A 19,593-nucleotide genomic window follows, 5' to 3' on the forward strand; every position below is an offset into this window, starting at 1 on the left:
TATCCAATCATGAGAAAAGGTATTTAAGGTGGCCACTTGCAAGTTGTTCTCCTATTTGAATCTCCTATGAAGAGTGGCATCATGGGGTCCTCAAAACAACTCTCAAATGATCTGAAAACAAAAGATTATTCAACATAGTTGTTCAGGGGAAGGAAACAAAAAGTTGTCTCAGAGATTTAAACTGTCAGTTTCCACTGTGAGGAACATAGTAAGGAAATGGAAGAACACAGGTACAGTTCTTGTTAAGCCCAGAAGTGGCAGGCCAAGAAAAATATCAGAAAGGCAGAGAAGAAGAATGGTGAGAACAGTCAAGGACAATCCACAGACCACCTCCAAAGACCTGCAGCATCATCTTGCTGCAGATGGTGTCAATGTGCATCGGTCAACAATACAGCGCACGTTGCACAAGGAGAAGCTGTATGGGAGAGTGATGAGAAAGAAGCAGTTTCTGCAAGCACGCCACAAACAGAGTCGCCTGAGGTATGCAAAAGCACATTTGGACAAGCCAGTTACATTTTGGAAGAAGGTCCTGTGGACTGATGAAACAAAGATTGAATTGTTTGGTCATACAAAAAGGCGTAATGCATGGAGACAAAAAAAAACAAAACACGACATTCCAAGAAAAGCACTTGCTACCCACAGTAAAATTTGGTGGAGGTTCCATCATGCTTTGGGGCTGTGTGGCCAATGCCGGCACCGGGAATCTTGTTAAAGTTGAGGGTCGCATGGATTCAACTCAGTATCAGCAGATTCTTGACAATAATGTGCAAGAATCAGTGACAAAAGTTGAAGTTACGCAGGGGATGGATATTTCAGTAAGACAATGCTCCAAAACACCGCTCCAAATCTACTCAGGCATTCATGCAGAGGAACAATTACAATGTTCTGGAATAGCCATCCCAGTCCCCAGACCTGAATATCATTGAACATCTGTGGGATGATTTGAAGTGTGCTGTCCATGCTCGGCGACGATCAAAATTAACTGAACTGGAATTGTTTTGTAAACAGAAATGGTCAAATATACCTTCATCCAGGAGCCAGGAACTCATTAAAAGCTACAGGAAGCGACTAGAGGCTGTTATTTCTGCAAAAGGAGGATCTACAAAATATTAATGTCACTTTTATGTTGAGGTGCCCATACTTTTGCACCGGTCAAATTTTGTTTAAAAGCGGATTGCAGATTGCGGATTATAGGAATAGATCCCTCTGTGTGTAAGGACTCTATAGAATATATAGAAATCGATCAATGTTTGTAATGACTATTAATAGTGAAACCTTGGTTTACAAGCATACTCCCAGGACGGATTATTCTCATTAATGAAGTTACTCGTCTAGAAAAGCAAGAGTTCCCATAGGAAATCATTGGAATGCAGACAATTTATTCCACAACTTGTTCAATGTCCCATCCTGGTCCCCTGTTGTGCCATTCCACACACACACACACCACACACACACACACATATTATGCTCACCTTACCTTCCGTTCCATTGCCGGCCTCCTGGATCTTGCGGTTCGCCGGTACAGGATGTGTATCGGGTAACCATCGTGACCGATGCCGGACCTTCCGCTCCCAGCGCGCTGACGTCAAAGACAGGAGCCGCTTGCCCGATTGGTCAGCGCGCTGCCTTTGAGTAGCGGCTGACAGCAGAAGTTCCTCCATCATCGTGATGGTTACCCGATACACATCCTGCAGCGGCGTACTACAAGAACCAGGAGGACAGCGATGGAACGGAAGGTAAGGTGGGCATAATATGTGCATGTTTATGTGTGTTTGTGCAGACTGCAAGAGCAGGTCAGGGCGCGGTGGAAGTACTGAACCGGAAGTGTGTGCGGTGAGGATTTGCTCGTACAGCAAAGCTTGCTTGTAAATTGTTACAAATTTACAGCAAGCTTTGCTCCTTAAGCGAAATACTCGCAAACTGGGTTATTCGTTAACCGAGGTTCCACTGTATATAGAAATAGATCCCTGTGTGTGTGTGTAATGACTCTATATAATACATGAGTTTTCCTTTTTGTACTGAATTACTGCAATAAATTAACGTTTTGATGATATTCTAATTTATTGCGATGCACTTGGAGCTGGTTTGGTATATACCAGGGAGTCTTTGTACCCTCATTTTTTAAAAGGTGCTGCTCTAATTTTCTAAACATAAATCATTTATTTTGAAGGGAAAAAAAAAATTAAAAAAAGGAAACCACTGATGCCAAATGCCTCTTTCCAACACACACCTAGCCGTCTATATATTTCACACCACACACATTTTACAAAGACCCTATGGGCCATTTTATAAATTGGCATGCCATACAGTGGCTTGTATTGGGCCAACATCTACCACCACTGAGCCCAATTCACTTATTTACAAAAAAGCCTGTGTGACAAACCAGCTAACCGGTGTATGAAAACATAAGAAGTCCGAGAACCTGAACAGAGTATATTGAGTATTTCGCTCCATTTACAAGACCTATGTACTCACAGTAGCCAACTCCTAATGAATAGAAAGGCAAAATGCTCATTTATCAGGCGACTGGATCAATCATACTGGCATTAAAAATCATTATTGCTTGTGGCATTTTGTCCCCGCCACCCGTTCTTTGTGTGTGGGGGTGGGGGTGGGGGTGGGGGTGGGGGGGGGGAGGGAGGGGATAATCTCACAATGGAAACCTATGGGGATGCACAGGTACATTGCAAGCTAAAATAGCATCAAAAAGTTAATTTCTTTCAGTGATGCAATACAAAAAGGGAAACGCATCTATTATATAGAGTCATTACACACAGAGGGATCTATTTCAAGTGTTTATTTCTGTTAATGTTGAAGATTATGGCTTACAGCCAATGAAAACCCAAAAGTCATTATTGTTACTTTTCACTTCACACCGGAACTCAGCTTGGATTGTGTCCTCTCCACTCTTCCTCCAGACTCTGGGACCGCGATTTCCAAATGAATTGGAAAATTTACTTTCACCTCAAAACAACACCCTGGGCCACTGAGTAACAGTCCAGTTCTTTTTCTCCTTGGCCAGGTAAGACGCTTCTGGCGTTGTCTATTGGTCATGAGTGACTTGACACAAGGAATGTGAGACACTTGTAGCCCATGTCCTGGATACGTCTGTGTGTGGTGGCTCTTGAAGCACTGACTCCAGCAGCGTCCACTCCTTGTGAATCTCCCCCAAATTTTTGAATGGCTTTTTCCTAACAATCCTGTCAAGGCTGCAGTTATCCCGGTTGCTTGTGCACCTTTTTCTACTACACTTTTTCCTTCCACTCAACTTTCCATTAATACGCTTGGATACAGCACTCTGAACAGCCAGCTTCTTTAGCAATGACCTTTTGTGGCTTAGGCTATGTGCGCACGTTGCGTACTAACCCTGCAGAAATTTCTGCAGCGATCTGAAGAGCACATGTGCGCTTTAGATCGCTGCAGAAATGTCCGTAGTGAGCGCCGATTCCATGCGCTCTGCCTGCAGCTCCTGCCATAGACAGAGCAGGAGCTGCCGGCAAAGCGCAGGAAAGAAGTGAAATGTCACTTCTTTTTACGCAGCGCTTCGGCAGTAGCCGAAGCGCTGCGCTCTTAAACGCCACGTGCGCACGGCCCCTGCACAATCTCCATAGACTGTGCAGGGGACGCAGGACGCATGCAGTTACGCTGCGCTACAAAGCGCAGCGTAACTGCATGTATTTACGCAACGTGCGCACATAGCCTAACTCTCCTTGTGGAGTGTGTCAATGACTGCCTTCTGGACATCTATCAAGTCAGCAGTCTTCCCCATGATTGTGTAGCCTACTGAATCAGACTAAGGAGCCATTTTAAATGCTTAGGAAGCCTTTGCAGGTGTTTTGTGGTAATTGTATTTTTCTGAGACAGTGACTTTTGGGTTTTCATTGGCTGTATGCCATAATCATCAACATGAACAGAAATAAACACTTGAAATAGATCCCTCTGTAATAACTCTATATAATATAGAGGAATAGATCCCTCTGTGTGTATCGACTCTATAATAGATGCGTTTCCCTTTTTGTATTGAATTACTGAAATAAATTAACTTTTTGATGATATTCTAATTTGAGTTGCACTTGTATACGTCAGTAGATCATACAGACGAGAGGCTCCAGTGTGCATTGTGCTTTCAGACATGCAGCCAACACTGCCCATTATTCAAGAACCTTCTCCACACTCAGAACTCACATTTATCTGCGTTCATTTCTGCAAGATCCAAAAAGGAGCATTAGTCTCTGATCATTTCACATTTTTTTTCTCCGCTTTTTTACTTTATTTTGTCCTCTTCTGCTTAAACAGTGATAGACACCCACGTACAAACATACCACAAGTGCCCCGCAACTGTTGGGATGACATGAGTGCCGGCAATACACAGGAAGAAAAAAAAAAAAAAATAAAATAAAATATATATAGGCAAAAACAAAAAAAAATAAATTCTAAAAAGTCATTAACAAAATAAAAACATTTGCAAAGCCATGACCTCTTGCACACAGACATCGCCAGAGTAGCCTAAAAGGATGTAGCAACAACACGGTGCTGAAAATTGTGCCGCAAACCAAAAATTGCATCTTCTGTTCTATACTCTGCTTCTTTTATAGCTTTATATATACAGTATATATATCTATATATTTTATTTTTTTTTTTCAAACCTTTAATGACATCACAAAAAGCCATCAGCACAAACAGCAGCAGCAGTACTAGTAGTAGTGAGCGCACTCCGGCTCCACAGAGACGCCATGTTGGAAATGCAGCCTTATCACAGATTTTGTTGTGGTTTTTTTTTTATTTTTTTTCGTGAGGTTGAAACGAGGCATTGTGGGGCGAGGGGTGATGGTCTGGCTGAGGTAAACAGAACATGGAACACACATGATCACCTGGGTGTGAACCTTAAGTGAACACTCCAGTCTGTATGAGAGGAGGGTAAAAAGCTACAAAATATCTTTAAAAAAAAAAAAAATATATATATGAACACACAAAAACCAGAGGCCCTCTGGACAAAAAAAAAAAAAAAGGAAAAAAAAAATTAGCAGAAAAAGGACATTTCTCTGGCTGAAAACATCCACGCAGGTTGAAAAACGTGAACCAAACAAGTCAGACTGTCACTGCAGGTTTGCTTTTTTTGTGTTTTTTTTTTCCTCCTTTTTGTATTTATTTTTTTGCCTTTTCCTTTTTTTGAAATTTTTCAAATAAATCGCTTAAAGGTATATAAACAGGAAAGAGAGAAGTGATTTGTAGGAAATTAAAAAGTAAAGTATAGTTTAGCACCGACGCTTGCAGGTCGGCAGTGAGCATTGCAGAAATTCTGTGAGGTGCCGATTTTGTTTTTTTTTTATTCCATCCCTTGTTTTCGCCTCTAATAGGTCCATAGAAATGGAGAACGAAAAAGGAAAAAAAAAAAAATCCAAGTCTGCCACTGCGCTATACGGCAGAAGACTGGTCTCTTTATATCCTATAGCTCGGGCCCAGCAGGACGCTCGCCAGGCCAACACTACTCCATTTGTAGCCTGAGTCAGCAAGGGAGGAAGGGCAGCAGGAGAGGCCGAGGAACAGAGCGCAGGAAGGTCTAAGGGTCAGGCCGTGAGAAAGGAAAGAGAACAAGCACACGTGGGTGAGAGCGTCACGACTCTTCATTCCCAGAGTCGTCATCATCGTAACAGTCGGCATCCTCCTCCTCCTCATCTTCATCGTCTATGTCGTCATCATATAAGTCGTCGTAAAGCAAGTCTGAGCTGTTGTCACTAGAAGGCACTTTGGTTTTAATGCAATATTCTGCCAAGGTAGTGGGGACTTTCACGCCATCTTTCTCAGCTTCCGCTTTAGTCGCTGACACTTGTTTCCTGTAGAGAAAAGATTGACACAGATCATGTAAAACTAAGAGACAAAGCAATAATAGCCAACACCCATCCTATATATTCTTGTACATAAGGAGGTATTATAGTAGTTATATTCTTGTACATAGGGGAAAAGTAACTACTATTATACTGCCCCTCTGTACAAGAATATATCTACTATAATACTGTCCCTATGTACAAGGGACAGTATATGAGGAATATGGCATTCATACATGTCAGGCAACTGCCACTTTTCTTTCTGCAGGGCAGGATGTGTGTAAATATGAAATCACACCGATCTGGTCACCAAATGGCAGGTGACAAAAGCCAATTAAGACTAAGGAAGAAGCTCTAACCAGAGCAAGCCCCCTACTGATAAAGAAATTCAGCTAGGGAAGTGGGCAGGCAACTGCAAGATTCAGGAAAGCTTCAAAGACATTTTGCAGTCAGCCTGGCTCCGGGGAAAAAGTTACATTATTGGAAAGTGCGTAGCTCCCACACAAAGGGCAGGCATATTTCCGGCTTCATGATGGCAAGACCCATGTCACACTTTTTTTCTTCATTATTAATAGTGGGACGTGCGCAACAATCCATAATTAACTGGCCATAGCACGACAATATTGCATCTTGCGTTTCCCCATCTATGGATAGATAAAATCCTGATGGGAAATATGATAGTGATCTCTTCCGCAGAGATATGGGGGAAAACTGCCAATTCATAACTTCCGGATCCTCAAGGTACAGCCTAGTTATAGGTCACAAAGGGGGCAGAGGCACACTGATTTTTATGAACCTGAATGGAGATTTTGAGGGTGTCTTTTCTCTGAGAGGTCATCTCATGTAATGTGTGGGAAAGTCCCAAGGAAACCAGTGGCCCCACAGCACCTTCCCTGTGCAAAGCCAGCACCAGGCCTAATCATAAGGAACAAGGTAACTGATCCATTTGTTTATCTGCTTGCAACTATAACTTACTCGTAACTTCTGACATAAGTGTAAATCTCATCTTGTATATAGTATATTATCTAGTGTGCCCTTAAGGCGATTAAATATATAATTTAATCCCGGGTTGTTCTTTTATCTCAAATTTCCGAATCCCATGTCCGTGAGCTCGGTTTATTACACGCTACCCGGGCTGGTTTCTGGCCAGATATAGTCCTGCCAACGGGCCAAGCCTATACAGAAAGAGGAACTGGTGGCAGACTACTGAACTGGCTGCAAGAGTCTTGTTCTACTGGAGCTAGTGAAAAGGATCTGTCAGCCTCTTGGGGTTGTGAGTGAGGTGCCACGCCGGAGGTTTGCAGCCTGCTCGATCTTCCTCCACGAGTCTCCCTGTGCCTGCGTGGGATAGGGGGTGTCCGTGTTACACTGCACCAAAAACTGACCTTATAAAGCCCTTGGGGGTGTGGAATGACGCATGTTGGCGGAAATGATGAGGTCGTATTGCATGGCTCTGACATATTAGAAACATCAATCTGGGGCTGCGAGGTATGGTTTTATCATGGATTGACGAGCAGTGGAGTGTTTCCGTGACCCTCCCAGCTTGTTCGTGACATATTGGTGGGATACCTGGCTGGTCAGCACAGGTTCCCCATGTGCAAGGATAACACTACTGTGATACTGCCCTATACGTACAAGAATATAACTATTATAATACTGCCCCCTTTCGGTAAGAATGGTGAAGGTGAAGTCACATCTCCAGAAAAACAAGTCACCTTATGATTTCGGCATATTCCTTGTCTTTTCCTTTACTGTCCCTCCATTTCCTGAACATTACAGAAGCGTCTACATTGGCCGGGGAAAAGGTGTTTGGTTCATTCAGCAGCGAGATCACACTCAGCAAGATAGTCCTGTAAGGAGACAAGATGGGATGAGGTTTGGTATAGGCGGCAGAGTAACCATAAATACAAGAACTAAGAGGCGGTCAGACAACGGCTGTGTGAATGAGACACTAGTGCAATAACGCTTACTCATTTTAGAAAAAGGACTTCAAGACCCCATGCCTATTCCAGCTCATCCCCACATTTACCTGACGTTTTGGGTGGGGTTCCACCTCTCTGAAGGCAGCTCTCCACTCTGTGGGTCATCTACAGGTGGGTGAAGGATCGAGATGCAGACGTCACCATTCTAAGAAACAACAATAAATAAAGTCATTAGAGACTCCCTGGTGATTTTTTTTTGATTAACTGTTTTGGGGCTTTTTTCTTCGCAAAGAAAGAATCCAGTAGATTATTTTATATATACATTTTTTGTGCACACAGGTCTGTAGACCTGCTCCTTACGCAATTCCAAGAGAAAGCTTTAGGATCCTCCATCCACTTCCATGAAGGTCACCAAACTTGACCACATGGCAATCAGAGCTAGGATCACGAGGATTGTGGAGCTGAACATAGGTAACCGCCAGGGTCGGAGTGGAGGCGGCAGGGCAGCCGTGTGGCAGGGCCGCATGATACTCGAAGTAATTGTACATCAAGGTCCAGGGGCAGCTAAGGTACAATTAAGCCAGGGTAAAAACAGGGGTTAAGTTGGCTAAGATCTTTATTAAATCGTTCTCCTCTGGGTGCATAAAGGCAAAAAAGGAAAGCTTCAGTTGGCGATGTCTCCGGACACCACTTGGGTTGTGTCCAATCAGTAAATACTTGACTTTTATTCCCCATGCTAGATCCCCAAGGAATGGAGCAACAGACAAGATACATTTCCAGGAGGCATAACCGTATTCATAAATCCTTTCAAAGGCATGATCTCTATATAGGTCAGTCCGTGTCCAGACACTTTAAACTCTTGCCAAAATACCAGGAGGAATAAAAGAGGGATCACAAACTCAATTATACTAAAATCTATGTTTCCTGGATACCTAAGGTCCTGTAATGCCCTGCACATTAGGTAAGCGACATAGCTTTTCAGGAGAACTATACTACATTTCTAATTGGAGTTACTTGGTAACATTCTTATTATTACACCCACTACATATCGGGATTGGAATACCCCTTTAAAGGCTGCTTTCACACATCCGGTTTTTCCTGTCCGGCGCTTTGCAGAAAAAACGCAACAGGTTTTTTTTGCCGCCGGTTGCGGTTTTTTTGCATAGACTTATACATTCGTGCCGTATGGGCTTGCGTTCCGTCAGTTTTTTGCCGCATACGGCAGATTTAGCCGATGCGGCGGCCGGATGGAACGTTGCCTGGCACATTTTTTTGTCCGGAAAAAAAAAAAAAAAAAAAAAATTTAAAAAAACACGCATCGCGCCGCATCCGGCGGGATTTGCAATGCATGCTTATGGACGCCGCATGCAGCGTCCTGCGGCAAACAGCATCTGGCCGCCGCATGAGTGTTTTTTCCACTGCGCATGCTCAGTGGCCTGCCGCAAGCAGCAAAAACCGGACGGGCCGCATGTCAAAAACTTATGCAAAGGATGCGGTTTTGTCAACCGCATCCGTTGCATAAGTTTTAGAGCCAGATTGGCCGGCTCTGCTAAAACCGGAGGTGTGAAAGCAGCCTAAGTGAGGTTATTGTTAAATGTCTTTATGAACTTCTCTAAATTTTCATGCCAATAAGTTGTTAAGGGAGCCGGGGATGGGCTGATCACCCCTGTGTCTGTAACCACCATAATCCTATGAAAACCAGCCAGTGACCGGCGCTCATAAGAGATTTCTTCTACAGTGCCTTGCGAAAGTATTCAGCCCCCTTGAATTTTCCCTTTTCTCAAATTCAGGCTTCAAACAAAGATAAAAATTTTAATGTTATGGTGAAGAATCAACAAGTGAGACAACTGTGAAGCTGACCGACATTTATTGCTTATTTTAAAACTTTTTAAAAAAAAACCAAAAAAGCACAACTGGGGAGTGCAATATTATTCATCCCCTTTACTTTCAGTGCAGCAAACTCACTCCAGAAGTTCATTGAGGATCTCTGAATGATCCAATGTTGTCCTAAATGACTGATGATGATAAATATAATCCCCTGTGTGTAATCAAGTCTCCGTATATATGCACCTGCTCTGTGATAGTCTCAGTGTTCTGTTTAAAGCGCAGATAGCATCATGAAGACCAAGGAACACAACAGGTAGGTCCGTGATACTGTTGGAGAAGTTTAAAGCTGGATATGGTTACAAAAAGATTTCCAAAACTTTAAAACATCCCAAGGAGCACTGTGCAAGCGATCATATTAAAATGGAAGGAGTATCATACCACTGCAAATTGATTGAGAAATCAAAGATATCAATAAAAGTGTTGTTTAAAGTTTCCACAAGCCACCTGGGAGACACAAACATGTGTAAGAAGGTGCTCTGGTCAGATGAAACCAAAAATCGAACTATTTAGGCACAATGCCAAACGATATGTTTGGTGTAAAAGCAACACAGCTCATCACCCTGAACACTCCATCCCCACTGTGGCAGCATCATGGTTTGGGCCTACTTTTCTTCAGCAGGGACAGAGAATATTGTTAAAATTGATGGGAAGATGGATGGAACCAAATACAGGACCATTCTTGAATAAAACCTGTTGGAGTCTGCAAAAGACCTGAGACTGGGACGGAGATTTGTCTTCCAACAAGACAATGATCCCAAACAAAGCAAAATCTACAATGGAATGGTTCACAAATAAACGTATCCAGGTGTTAGAATGGCAAAGTCACAGTTCAGACCTGAATCCAATCGAGAATCTGTGGAAAGAGCTGAAAACTGCTGTTCACAAACGCTCTCCATCCAACCTCACTCAGCTCCAGCTGTTTGCAAAGGAAGAATGGGCAAGCATTTCAGTCTCTCCATGTGCAAAACTGATAGTCACATACCCCAAGCGACTGCAGCTGTAATCGCAGCAAAAGGTGGCACTACAAAGTATTAACTTAAAAGGGGACGAATAATATTGCACGCCCCAAAGTATAAAAAATAAGCAATACATTTTGTTCAGCTTCACAATTGTCTCCCACTTGTTGATTCTTCACCATAACATTAACATTTTTATCTTTATGTTAGAAGCCTGAAAAGTGGGAAAAAGATTGAAAAATTCAAGGGGGCCAAATACTTTCGCAAGGCACTGTATATGCTGTATATCAAAATAAACGATCGGATCATTACAAGGCCAAGTCCCCAAATGCAGTATAAAAAAAATAAATAAATATTCTCTTGAAGTTTTTCAAAACAAACAATTGTCAGGTTTGTAAAAAATGATGCCAAAAGAAGTGTGATGTAAGTATAGGAATACAAAATTATGATTGTGGCTGCCCCGACGATTCTGTTCTAGTTTTTACGGCAAAGCTGACAAGTGGGAACAGAAAGTAAAAGCCCAGTTTGTCCCAGAAAGTCGTGTGAAAATGGCAATATTTTAAGACTTGATTGACTAACATTTGGTACATGCCTTACCTCATATATATTGGGATGCCACATCTTCGTTAGGAAACGGAAAGTTGGGGGAGAATATGGATAGTCTATGGGGAATTTTATGTGAGCCTGTAAAAGAAGAAGTGATGCTGATCAGTACATGGAAGCAGCAAGGGGTAATTATTTAACGTTCGAAACCAAGAAATAAAAAAAGAAAAAAAAAAAAATACTACCCACATCTATGCTGGGAGTATCAGTACTCCTGTTATTTATCTCGGGGGCGTGTACTTTACACCTGCATGAAATTGACCAATCCCAGGCAGGTAGCATCAAGCAGAGGAAAGAAAACAAGCCCTTATCGATATCTGCAGCTATGATGTAGAGATTCAGCAGGGCTGAGTTATCTATAGTTATTACACACTTCCAGATCTCATCTCACAGTGCTGTCAGCTCTGGCCATCCTCCCACACTGACTGCTGGGAGATGAGATCTGGAAGTGTTTGTAATGATATGTAACACAGCTATATTATATATCTTTGGCTGTAGAGACCAATGACAAAAAGAAGACGTTTTTTTTCCCCCTTTGTATGACACTGCCCATTTCTGTGTGCGTGCCTCTGGATAAGTGCCTCATAAGTGCCAGAAATATACCAGAAATGAACCAGACATGACCAGAAGGTAAACTTCAGCTCTTTCTAACCAAGATTTCCACTGACACAACTTACTTGTTAAATCATATACTTACCACACTACCCCCACCATGTTCACCTATGCCCTCACAGTCTTTGCCCCTCTCCTCCTCACTCTCCTTCACTATCCCCACACCCCAGCACCCTCTAAGCAAATATTCATCTCCCCCTCCCTCCTGCCTTCTCATCTGTCCTCATCTGCTGACCTACTCCTGAACCTCAGGTCGCTCCTAATATCGCGCAGACCATGCCGTCCACTCTCCTTCTCCCACCTGCTCTCCCTTTCTCTACTCCTTCTCACTGCTGGTGACATAGCCCCCAATCCTGGCCCCCCGTGGATGGTACACCCCTCTTTATCACCCACCCACCACTCTCCACATAATAGTAACTACCGCAATCTATCCAACATAAAAACTATTCCCCTCTCACCCACTCTGCCGCCCCCTCTCTCAGGAGCGCTCTGGAATGCCCGTTCAGTGTGTAATAAACTGCACATCATTCATGATCTCTTTACCTCCAGCAATCTATCCTTTCTAGGCATCACCGAAACATGGCTGACACCATCCAACTCTGCCTCCCCAGCTGCACTATGCTACGGTGGCCTGCACTTCTCCCACACTCCTCGCCCTGGCAATAGACAAGGTGGAGGAGTGGGCCTCCTTCTTTCTAACAACTACAACTTCACCACAATCCCACCTCTACCCTCCATCCACCTGCCTTCCTTTGAAGTGCACTCTGTCCGAATCTATTCTCCCTCCAACCTCCAAGTGGCTGTCATATACAGACCCCCGGGCGCAACCACTGCCTTCCTCGACCACTTCTCTGCCTGGCTTCTACACTTTCTCTCTGCTGACATTCCCACCATCATCATGGGTGACTTCAACATCCCCACTGACACTCGCCAACAAGCTGCTTCCAAACTCCTCTCCCTTGCTTCGTCTTTTGGCTTAACTCAGTGGTCCACCTCTGCCACCCACAAAGATGGACACACACTAGACCTCATCTTCACCCGCCTCTGTCCCCTTTCTGACTTCACAACTTCCCCCCTCCCCCTATCTGACCACCATCTTCTGACCTTTTCAGCCCTGTCCTCCTCACCTACCCCCCCTGTCCAGCACCTAGCACATCCCCGCAGAAACCTTGCACACCTCAACATGCACACCCTCGCCGACTCTATCCTCCCACTGTCCTCCATATCGTCCCTCCACGACACAGACAGCGCCACCACTTTCTACAACACCACCCTCACATCAGCTATTGATTCAGTCGCTCCCCTTGTGCATGGCAGAGTGAGACGAATCAATAGACAGCCCTGGCACAACAGCCTCACTAAAAAACTTAGGCAAAGGTCTAGGGCTGCAGAGCGGCGGTGGAAGAAAACGCACTCCCAGGAAGACTTCACCACATTCAAAAATGCAATTCACACATTTCGTTCAGTCCTCACCTCCGCTAAACATGATTACTTCAGAAACCTCATATCCTCTCTAACACACAACCCCAAACAGTTATTCAACACTTTCAACTCCCTCCTTCGCCCACCACTGCCCCCTCCAACCTCCCTCATTTCTGCAGAAGACTTTGCCACCTATTTCCAAGAAAAAATCGACCTAATAAGGCAAGTCTTCTCTGCTCAGCCACCACAACCCCTTCATGTAGCTGACCACTGCCCCTCCCCCATAAACTTCCTCCCCACCATCACCGAAGGAGAGCTTGCACGTCTGCTCTCAAAAGCGCACCTCACCACCTGCGCACTTGACCCCATGCCATCCCACCTCCTTCCCAACCTCACCACCATCCTTATTCCAGCTTTAACCCATCTCTTCAACCTATCTTTAACGACTGGAACCTTCCCCTCTGCCTTTAAAACATGCAACAGTCACACCTATCCTAAAGAAACCTTCCCTCGATCCAACCTCTACTACCAGCTACCGCCCCATATCACTACTCCCACTTGCCTCAAAACTCCTGGAACAGCATGTCCATGCTGAACTTTCCTCCCACCTCTCCTCTAACGCTCTCTTTGACAACCTACAGTCCGGCTTCCGTCCACATCACTCCACCGAAACTGCCCTGACTAAAATCACAAATGACTTGCTTACTGCCAAAGCGAACAAGCACTTCTCTATACTCCTACTCCTAGACCTGTCCTCAGCCTTCGATACCGTTGACCACTCCCTCCTATTACAGACCCTCTCTTCCCTTGGTGTCAGAGATCTTGCCCTCTCTTGGATCTCTTCATACCTCTCAAATCGCACTTTTAGTGTCTCCCACTCCCACACAACCTCTTCATCCCACCATCTCTCTGTTGGCGTCCCTCAAGGCTCTGTCCTAGGACCCCTACTTTTCTCTATCTACACATTTGGCCTGGGACAACTCATAAAGTCCCACGGCTTCCAATACCACCTATATGCCGACGACACCCAGATCTACCTCTCTGGCCCAGATGCCACATCTCTGCTGTCCAAAATCCCGAAATGTCTATCTGCTATATCCTCCTTCTTCTCCTCTCGCTTCCTAAAGCTCAATGTGGCCAAAACTGAACTAATCATCTTTCCTCCGTCTCACCTACACTCTCCACCTGATCTATCTATTACAATAAATAACATCACGCTCTCGCCAGTACCCAAAGTTCGCTGCCTCGGAGTGACCTTTGACTCTGCCTTATCCTTCATACCACACATCCAATCCCTCACCACCTCCTGCCGTCTTCAACTCAAAAATATTTCCAGAATCCGCCCTTTCCTCAATTTGCAATCTACTAAAATGCTAGTGCATGCCCTCATAATCTCCCGCCTCGACTACTGTAACATCCTCCTCTGTGGCCTCCCTGCCAACACGCTTGCCCCTCTCCAGTCCATCCTTAACTCTGCTGCCCGACTTATCCACCTCTCTCCTCAATACCACCCCGCTTCTCCTCTCTGCATGTCCCTCCACTGGCTTCCAATCTTCCACCGTATCCAATTCAAACTTCTAACACTGACCTACAAAGCTGTGCATAATCTTTCCCCTCCGTACATCTCCGAACTACTCTCCCACTACACTCCAACACGTCACCTCCGGTCCTCCCAAGATCTCCTCCTCTCCTCCTCTCTCAGTCGCTCCTCACGCAACCGACTCCAAGACTTCTCCCGAGCATCCCCAGTCTCCTGGAACTCGCTGCCTCAACACGTCAGACTATCCCCTACCCTTGCAAACTTCAAACGGAACCTGAAAACGCACCTGTTCAGAAATGCCTACAATCTACAATGAACTCGCTGCCGCCCGACCACCGTGCGGAGCTGCCGCCCGACCACCGTGCGGAGCTGCCGCCCGACCACCGTGCGGAGCTGCCGCCCGACCTACACCCCACCTATTGTCTCCTCCCCATAATCCTATAGAATGTAAGCCCGCAAGGGTAGGGCCCTCTTCCCTCTGTACTAGTCTGTCTACTGTAACTTGTATACGTATTTTGTATGTAACCCCTTCTCATGTACAGCACCATGGAATTAATGGTGCTCTATAAATAAATAATAATAATAATAATTTAGGATGGGGACTGCTTGCTGTAGTTTTGATAAAAGTACAGTTTTATCAGCAGGAGACCAGAAGTAAACCTGCTGCCTTGTAGCCAACCATATTCATGAGCACTGTGTAAACTTGTCCCTGACTGGCAGCTTTCTGTGTATACTATGCATAGGCAGAAAGCTGCCCATCAGTGGTGTGGGCATGGTTTTACAGGATATAAATCAGAGAACTGATCAAGAAAACAGATTTTATTAAAGCTACAGCAAGAAACAGATTCCCTATAAAATGGTTTACCATTTAGGTATTGCTATAGTCAAAATTATAAATAAAAAAAAAGGTGTATATTACATATCTGTGCCAGTCAAGTTGCAAATATATTTGCTAGAAATATATATATATATATATATATATATATATATATATATATATATATATATATATATATATATATATATATATATATATATATATATATATATATATATATAAAATTAATTATTTTCTTATTTTTGGGTGGAGGAAAAAAGCAAAAATATATTTGCAATTTGACTGACAGATACGGTGTAATAAAATATAATATCTCTATTACACACATACTAAGATATAGCTTCATCATATGTGTTGAAATACCTAGTACAAATGATAGTCTCCTGTACAGTAACAAAATATTGCTGGATTGGGGGCTTCAGAAGGCCCGCAGCTGCTATGGCAATCTGCAACCGCCTCAGCCCATCTCAAGTCTGTTGATTCCATTTTTCAAGTATTAAAATGGTTAACCAACCATCCGGTTGCTGCTGTTAAGAGGTGTTTGCTGTACTGCACAGTTGGCATCCACCATGTACGAATTGGGCTCAGCTCCAAGAGCCCACTCCAAACACCCACATGCTACCAGTGATGAAAATATATGTCATTAACAGTTTACATGCTTCAGCCTAAAGTGAGGGCCAATTGTGAATGGGTTGCGAGTCAGTCTCGGACACAGTTATCTTATGGGAGCATGGCCCATCAGTTCTCCCCTCTGCCCCATTACAGACAAGTATGCTCAATATGGCTGATTGTGCCTATGTTCAGGAGAAGCCTCTGTCAGTTAAAACATCTGACAGTAAGTGCTCACCTAAGAACAAAAAATATATAGGTCAACATATTGGCCATACAGTCAATGGCCGATCACAGCAGTAAGACCGCAGCACATCATGTGCATTGTAGCAATAGGTCATCAATGTCAGACCCTTTAAAAGTGACATGGATGCAGCTTTGTTTTGTGCACAATGTAAGAGAGCAGCTGATGACCCAGCCATTGACAAAAAAACAAAATACAACATACTCCATGTATATTACCAGCCAATGCACAAGGAAGGGGTTAATCTAGGGGTCACTGAATGGATGAGGCAGAAACAGGCAGATCACTCCAGTGATGGGCTCCCTGCCAGGTTATTTATTGCTTGCAGCCCTGTCAGCACATGGCAACTCAAGACCAACTTTACAAGGCCAGAGCCAAGGCCACTCCGGCATATCTCATCAACACGGAGCGGGAACAGGCGGACGCCTCGAAAGGCCTAACATACTTAGAGGATAACAAAACAAAAAAAAAAAAAAAAAAAAAAACAAATAAAAAATTATATATTAAAATATATATACACACACACACACACACACACACACACACACACACACAGGACAAAGTGATCCTCAGAATAATCGGATCCCTGCCACCTGCTCTGTACTCCAGCACCAGGAATCAGCCGGAGGGACAGAGGTCACCCCGTTCTGGCGATCAGAAGCAGCGTTTCCACCATGGTGTTATATCGCATCCATAAGATATCGCAGCAGTGCTGTTACCAAGTCACAACAAGGAGAGGGGTGGGAGGTCTAAGAGGGGTGAAGGTCACAGTCACAAGGGTTTGGATGGCGACAGAAATCTGATGCAACTAGAGCGATTTGTCAGTAAGTGACAGTGCTGGAATCAGGGTCTCTGTCTCTACATTATGCTGCTCAGATGGGGGAGCAACAACCTGGTGACAGATTCCCTTTAAAGACTTTTGTTGGGAACTGAAATACATGGGCATATTACACAATATCCATTGTGGCTGCAATAACTGGACATATTTGAACTAACTTGCCACAGACATCTAGAATGATGACATTCGGTTCAGTAGACTGATCCCCGTTACAATTCATGCACGCTGGCCTATAGGGCAATATACAAAGCCTAAACAACAACATCTATCATACAGTCACTATGTACCGCTATAACAGAAAAGAAAAAAAAAAAAAAAATTGAACATAATTTCACACAAAACCGCCAAAATGGGCAGTACAAAATGGTTGCCACCTTTCCAAAATTGTGGGTAATTAACTTTGGTTCAAGCATGTGATGCCCAAACACAACTGTGTGGGCAATATCAAAAAAATCACAAAAAAAAAAAAAAAACAAAAACACTACATAAAAATGGGGAGAGTTGATAGCCTGCATTGTGTGTGCCACACCAAGCATTGGAGAACAGAAAAGAGAACTTGAACCACAATCTCAAAATTACAAGTGCATCTCCAGAGATCTTGATGTTCCTTTGTCCAACCCATGACACTTTAGCTCATCTCCCTGGACATGGACGGTAGAGAAAAAATGAAAGCTGCAAAGCAGGATAGTCCAGATGATGGATAAACAGATGCAATAAAATACCAAAGAAATTAAAGCTGTCCTGCAGACTCAGGGGGCATCAGTATCAGCACAAACTCTACTTTTGAATGTAATGAAATGAAACACTAAAGGAAGGTAGACCCAGGAGGAACCCACAGCTGACAGACAAAAAAAGCTAGACTGCAGAAGAGTTTTTTGGTAAAGCACATCATTCCACTATTTACCAAAAACAGAATGAGGCCTACAAAGAAAAGAACACAGTACCTACAGTCAAATATAGTGGAAGTTCAGAAATGTTTTGGGATTGGTCTGCTGGCTCTGGAGTCTTGACTGTGTGCAAGGCATCATGAAATCTGAAGATTACCAAAAGGATTTTGGGTGGCAATGTAGTACCCAGCATCAGAAAGCTGGGTTTGCGTCCTAGGTCATACAGCAGCACAATGACCCCCAACATCGAGAAGCCCCCCAGAAATTGATGGAAACAAAGCACTGGAGAGCTCCGAAGTGGCAGCAATGAGTCCGGCTCTAAATCCCATTGACACCTGTGGAGAGATCTTAAAATTACTGTTGGGAGAAAACACCTTCAAATATGAAAGACCTGGAGCAGTTTATAAAGAAGAGTCCAAAATTCCAGGTGAGAGGAGGAAGAAGCTTGTGGATGGTTATAGGAAGTGATCGATTAGTTATTTATTCCAAAAGGGTGTGCAACCAAATATTAACCCCTTAACGACTCATGACGTACTGGGTGGATCGTGTGTGGTTACTCTCCGCCCCCGGCAGGCCGCGGCGATCCGCTGTTTTCAACAGCTGACATGTGTGCCTGCTAGTCGCTGGTGGAATCGCTTCCACCTGCGACTATTAATCCCTTACACCTCACTGCCAAAATCTGGCAGCGAGATGTATATGCGCGCCGCCGTTATCCTGAATTACCCTGCCCCCATCGGAAGTCACGTGACATGATCACGTGACTTCTGGTGGTTGCCATGGTAGCACAGGGTCACGTGATGACGCCTGTAGCTAACATGAGTCATTTACTCTCAATGCCAGAATACAGCCGGCATTGAAAGTAAAGCAGCATATCTGCAGATCTCGGCTCTGTAGCTGTGATCTGCAGATATGGCAGAGCGATCGGATTGTTGATCCATATAGACCCCTAGGGGGGGGGGGGGGGGGGGGGGGGGACCAGTAAAATAAAAAAAATAAAAAAAAAAAAGTTTAAAAAAAAAAAAATAAAAAACTAAAAGTTCAAATCACCCCCCCCTTTCACCCCCGTTGAAAATTAAAGGGTTACATTTTTTTTTTTTTTAAAAAAAACCACACATTTGGTATTGCCGCGTTCAGAAACGCCCGATCAAAATATAAAATCAATTAATCTGATTGGAATTTTTTTTTTTTTTTTGCTGCTACGCCACTTTCCAAACACCAAAAATACGTTTTTTGGTCGCCGCAAATTTTGCGCAAAATGCAATAACAGGCGATCAAAATGTAGCATATATGGTGTCATTAAAAGTGTCAGCTCGAGACGCAAAAACTAAGCCATCACTGAGCCATAGATCCCCAAAAAATGAGAACGCTACGGGTTTCGGAAAATGGCGCAAAACGTGCGCCACTATTTTT

At 43.9% G+C, this 19,593-nt stretch overlaps 1 protein-coding gene across 2 annotated transcripts in view; it reads right to left on the reverse strand.

The window, feature by feature from the left end:
* Nucleotides 1–4,236: 4,236 nt before the first annotated feature.
* The window catches only part of UBE2R2 (ubiquitin conjugating enzyme E2 R2), a 29,726-nt gene continuing 14,369 nt past the window's right edge, over nt 4,237–19,593 (reverse strand). For both annotated transcript variants that reach the window (XM_075327175.1, XM_075327168.1), the window contains 4 exons: nt 11,188–11,274; nt 7,855–7,952; nt 7,541–7,675; nt 4,237–5,834 (listed from right to left, as the gene is read on the reverse strand). In XM_075327175.1, coding sequence (XP_075183290.1) covers nt 5,615–5,834; nt 7,541–7,675; nt 7,855–7,952; nt 11,188–11,274 — 540 coding nt within the window. In that variant the 3' untranslated portion in view covers nt 4,237–5,614. The remainder of the gene's footprint in view (nt 5,835–7,540; nt 7,676–7,854; nt 7,953–11,187; nt 11,275–19,593) is intronic.

Source organism: Anomaloglossus baeobatrachus, chromosome 1, assembly GCF_048569485.1.
Source record: "Anomaloglossus baeobatrachus isolate aAnoBae1 chromosome 1, aAnoBae1.hap1, whole genome shotgun sequence".
In the NCBI taxonomy this organism is placed as follows: Eukaryota; Metazoa; Chordata; class Amphibia; order Anura; family Aromobatidae; genus Anomaloglossus; species Anomaloglossus baeobatrachus.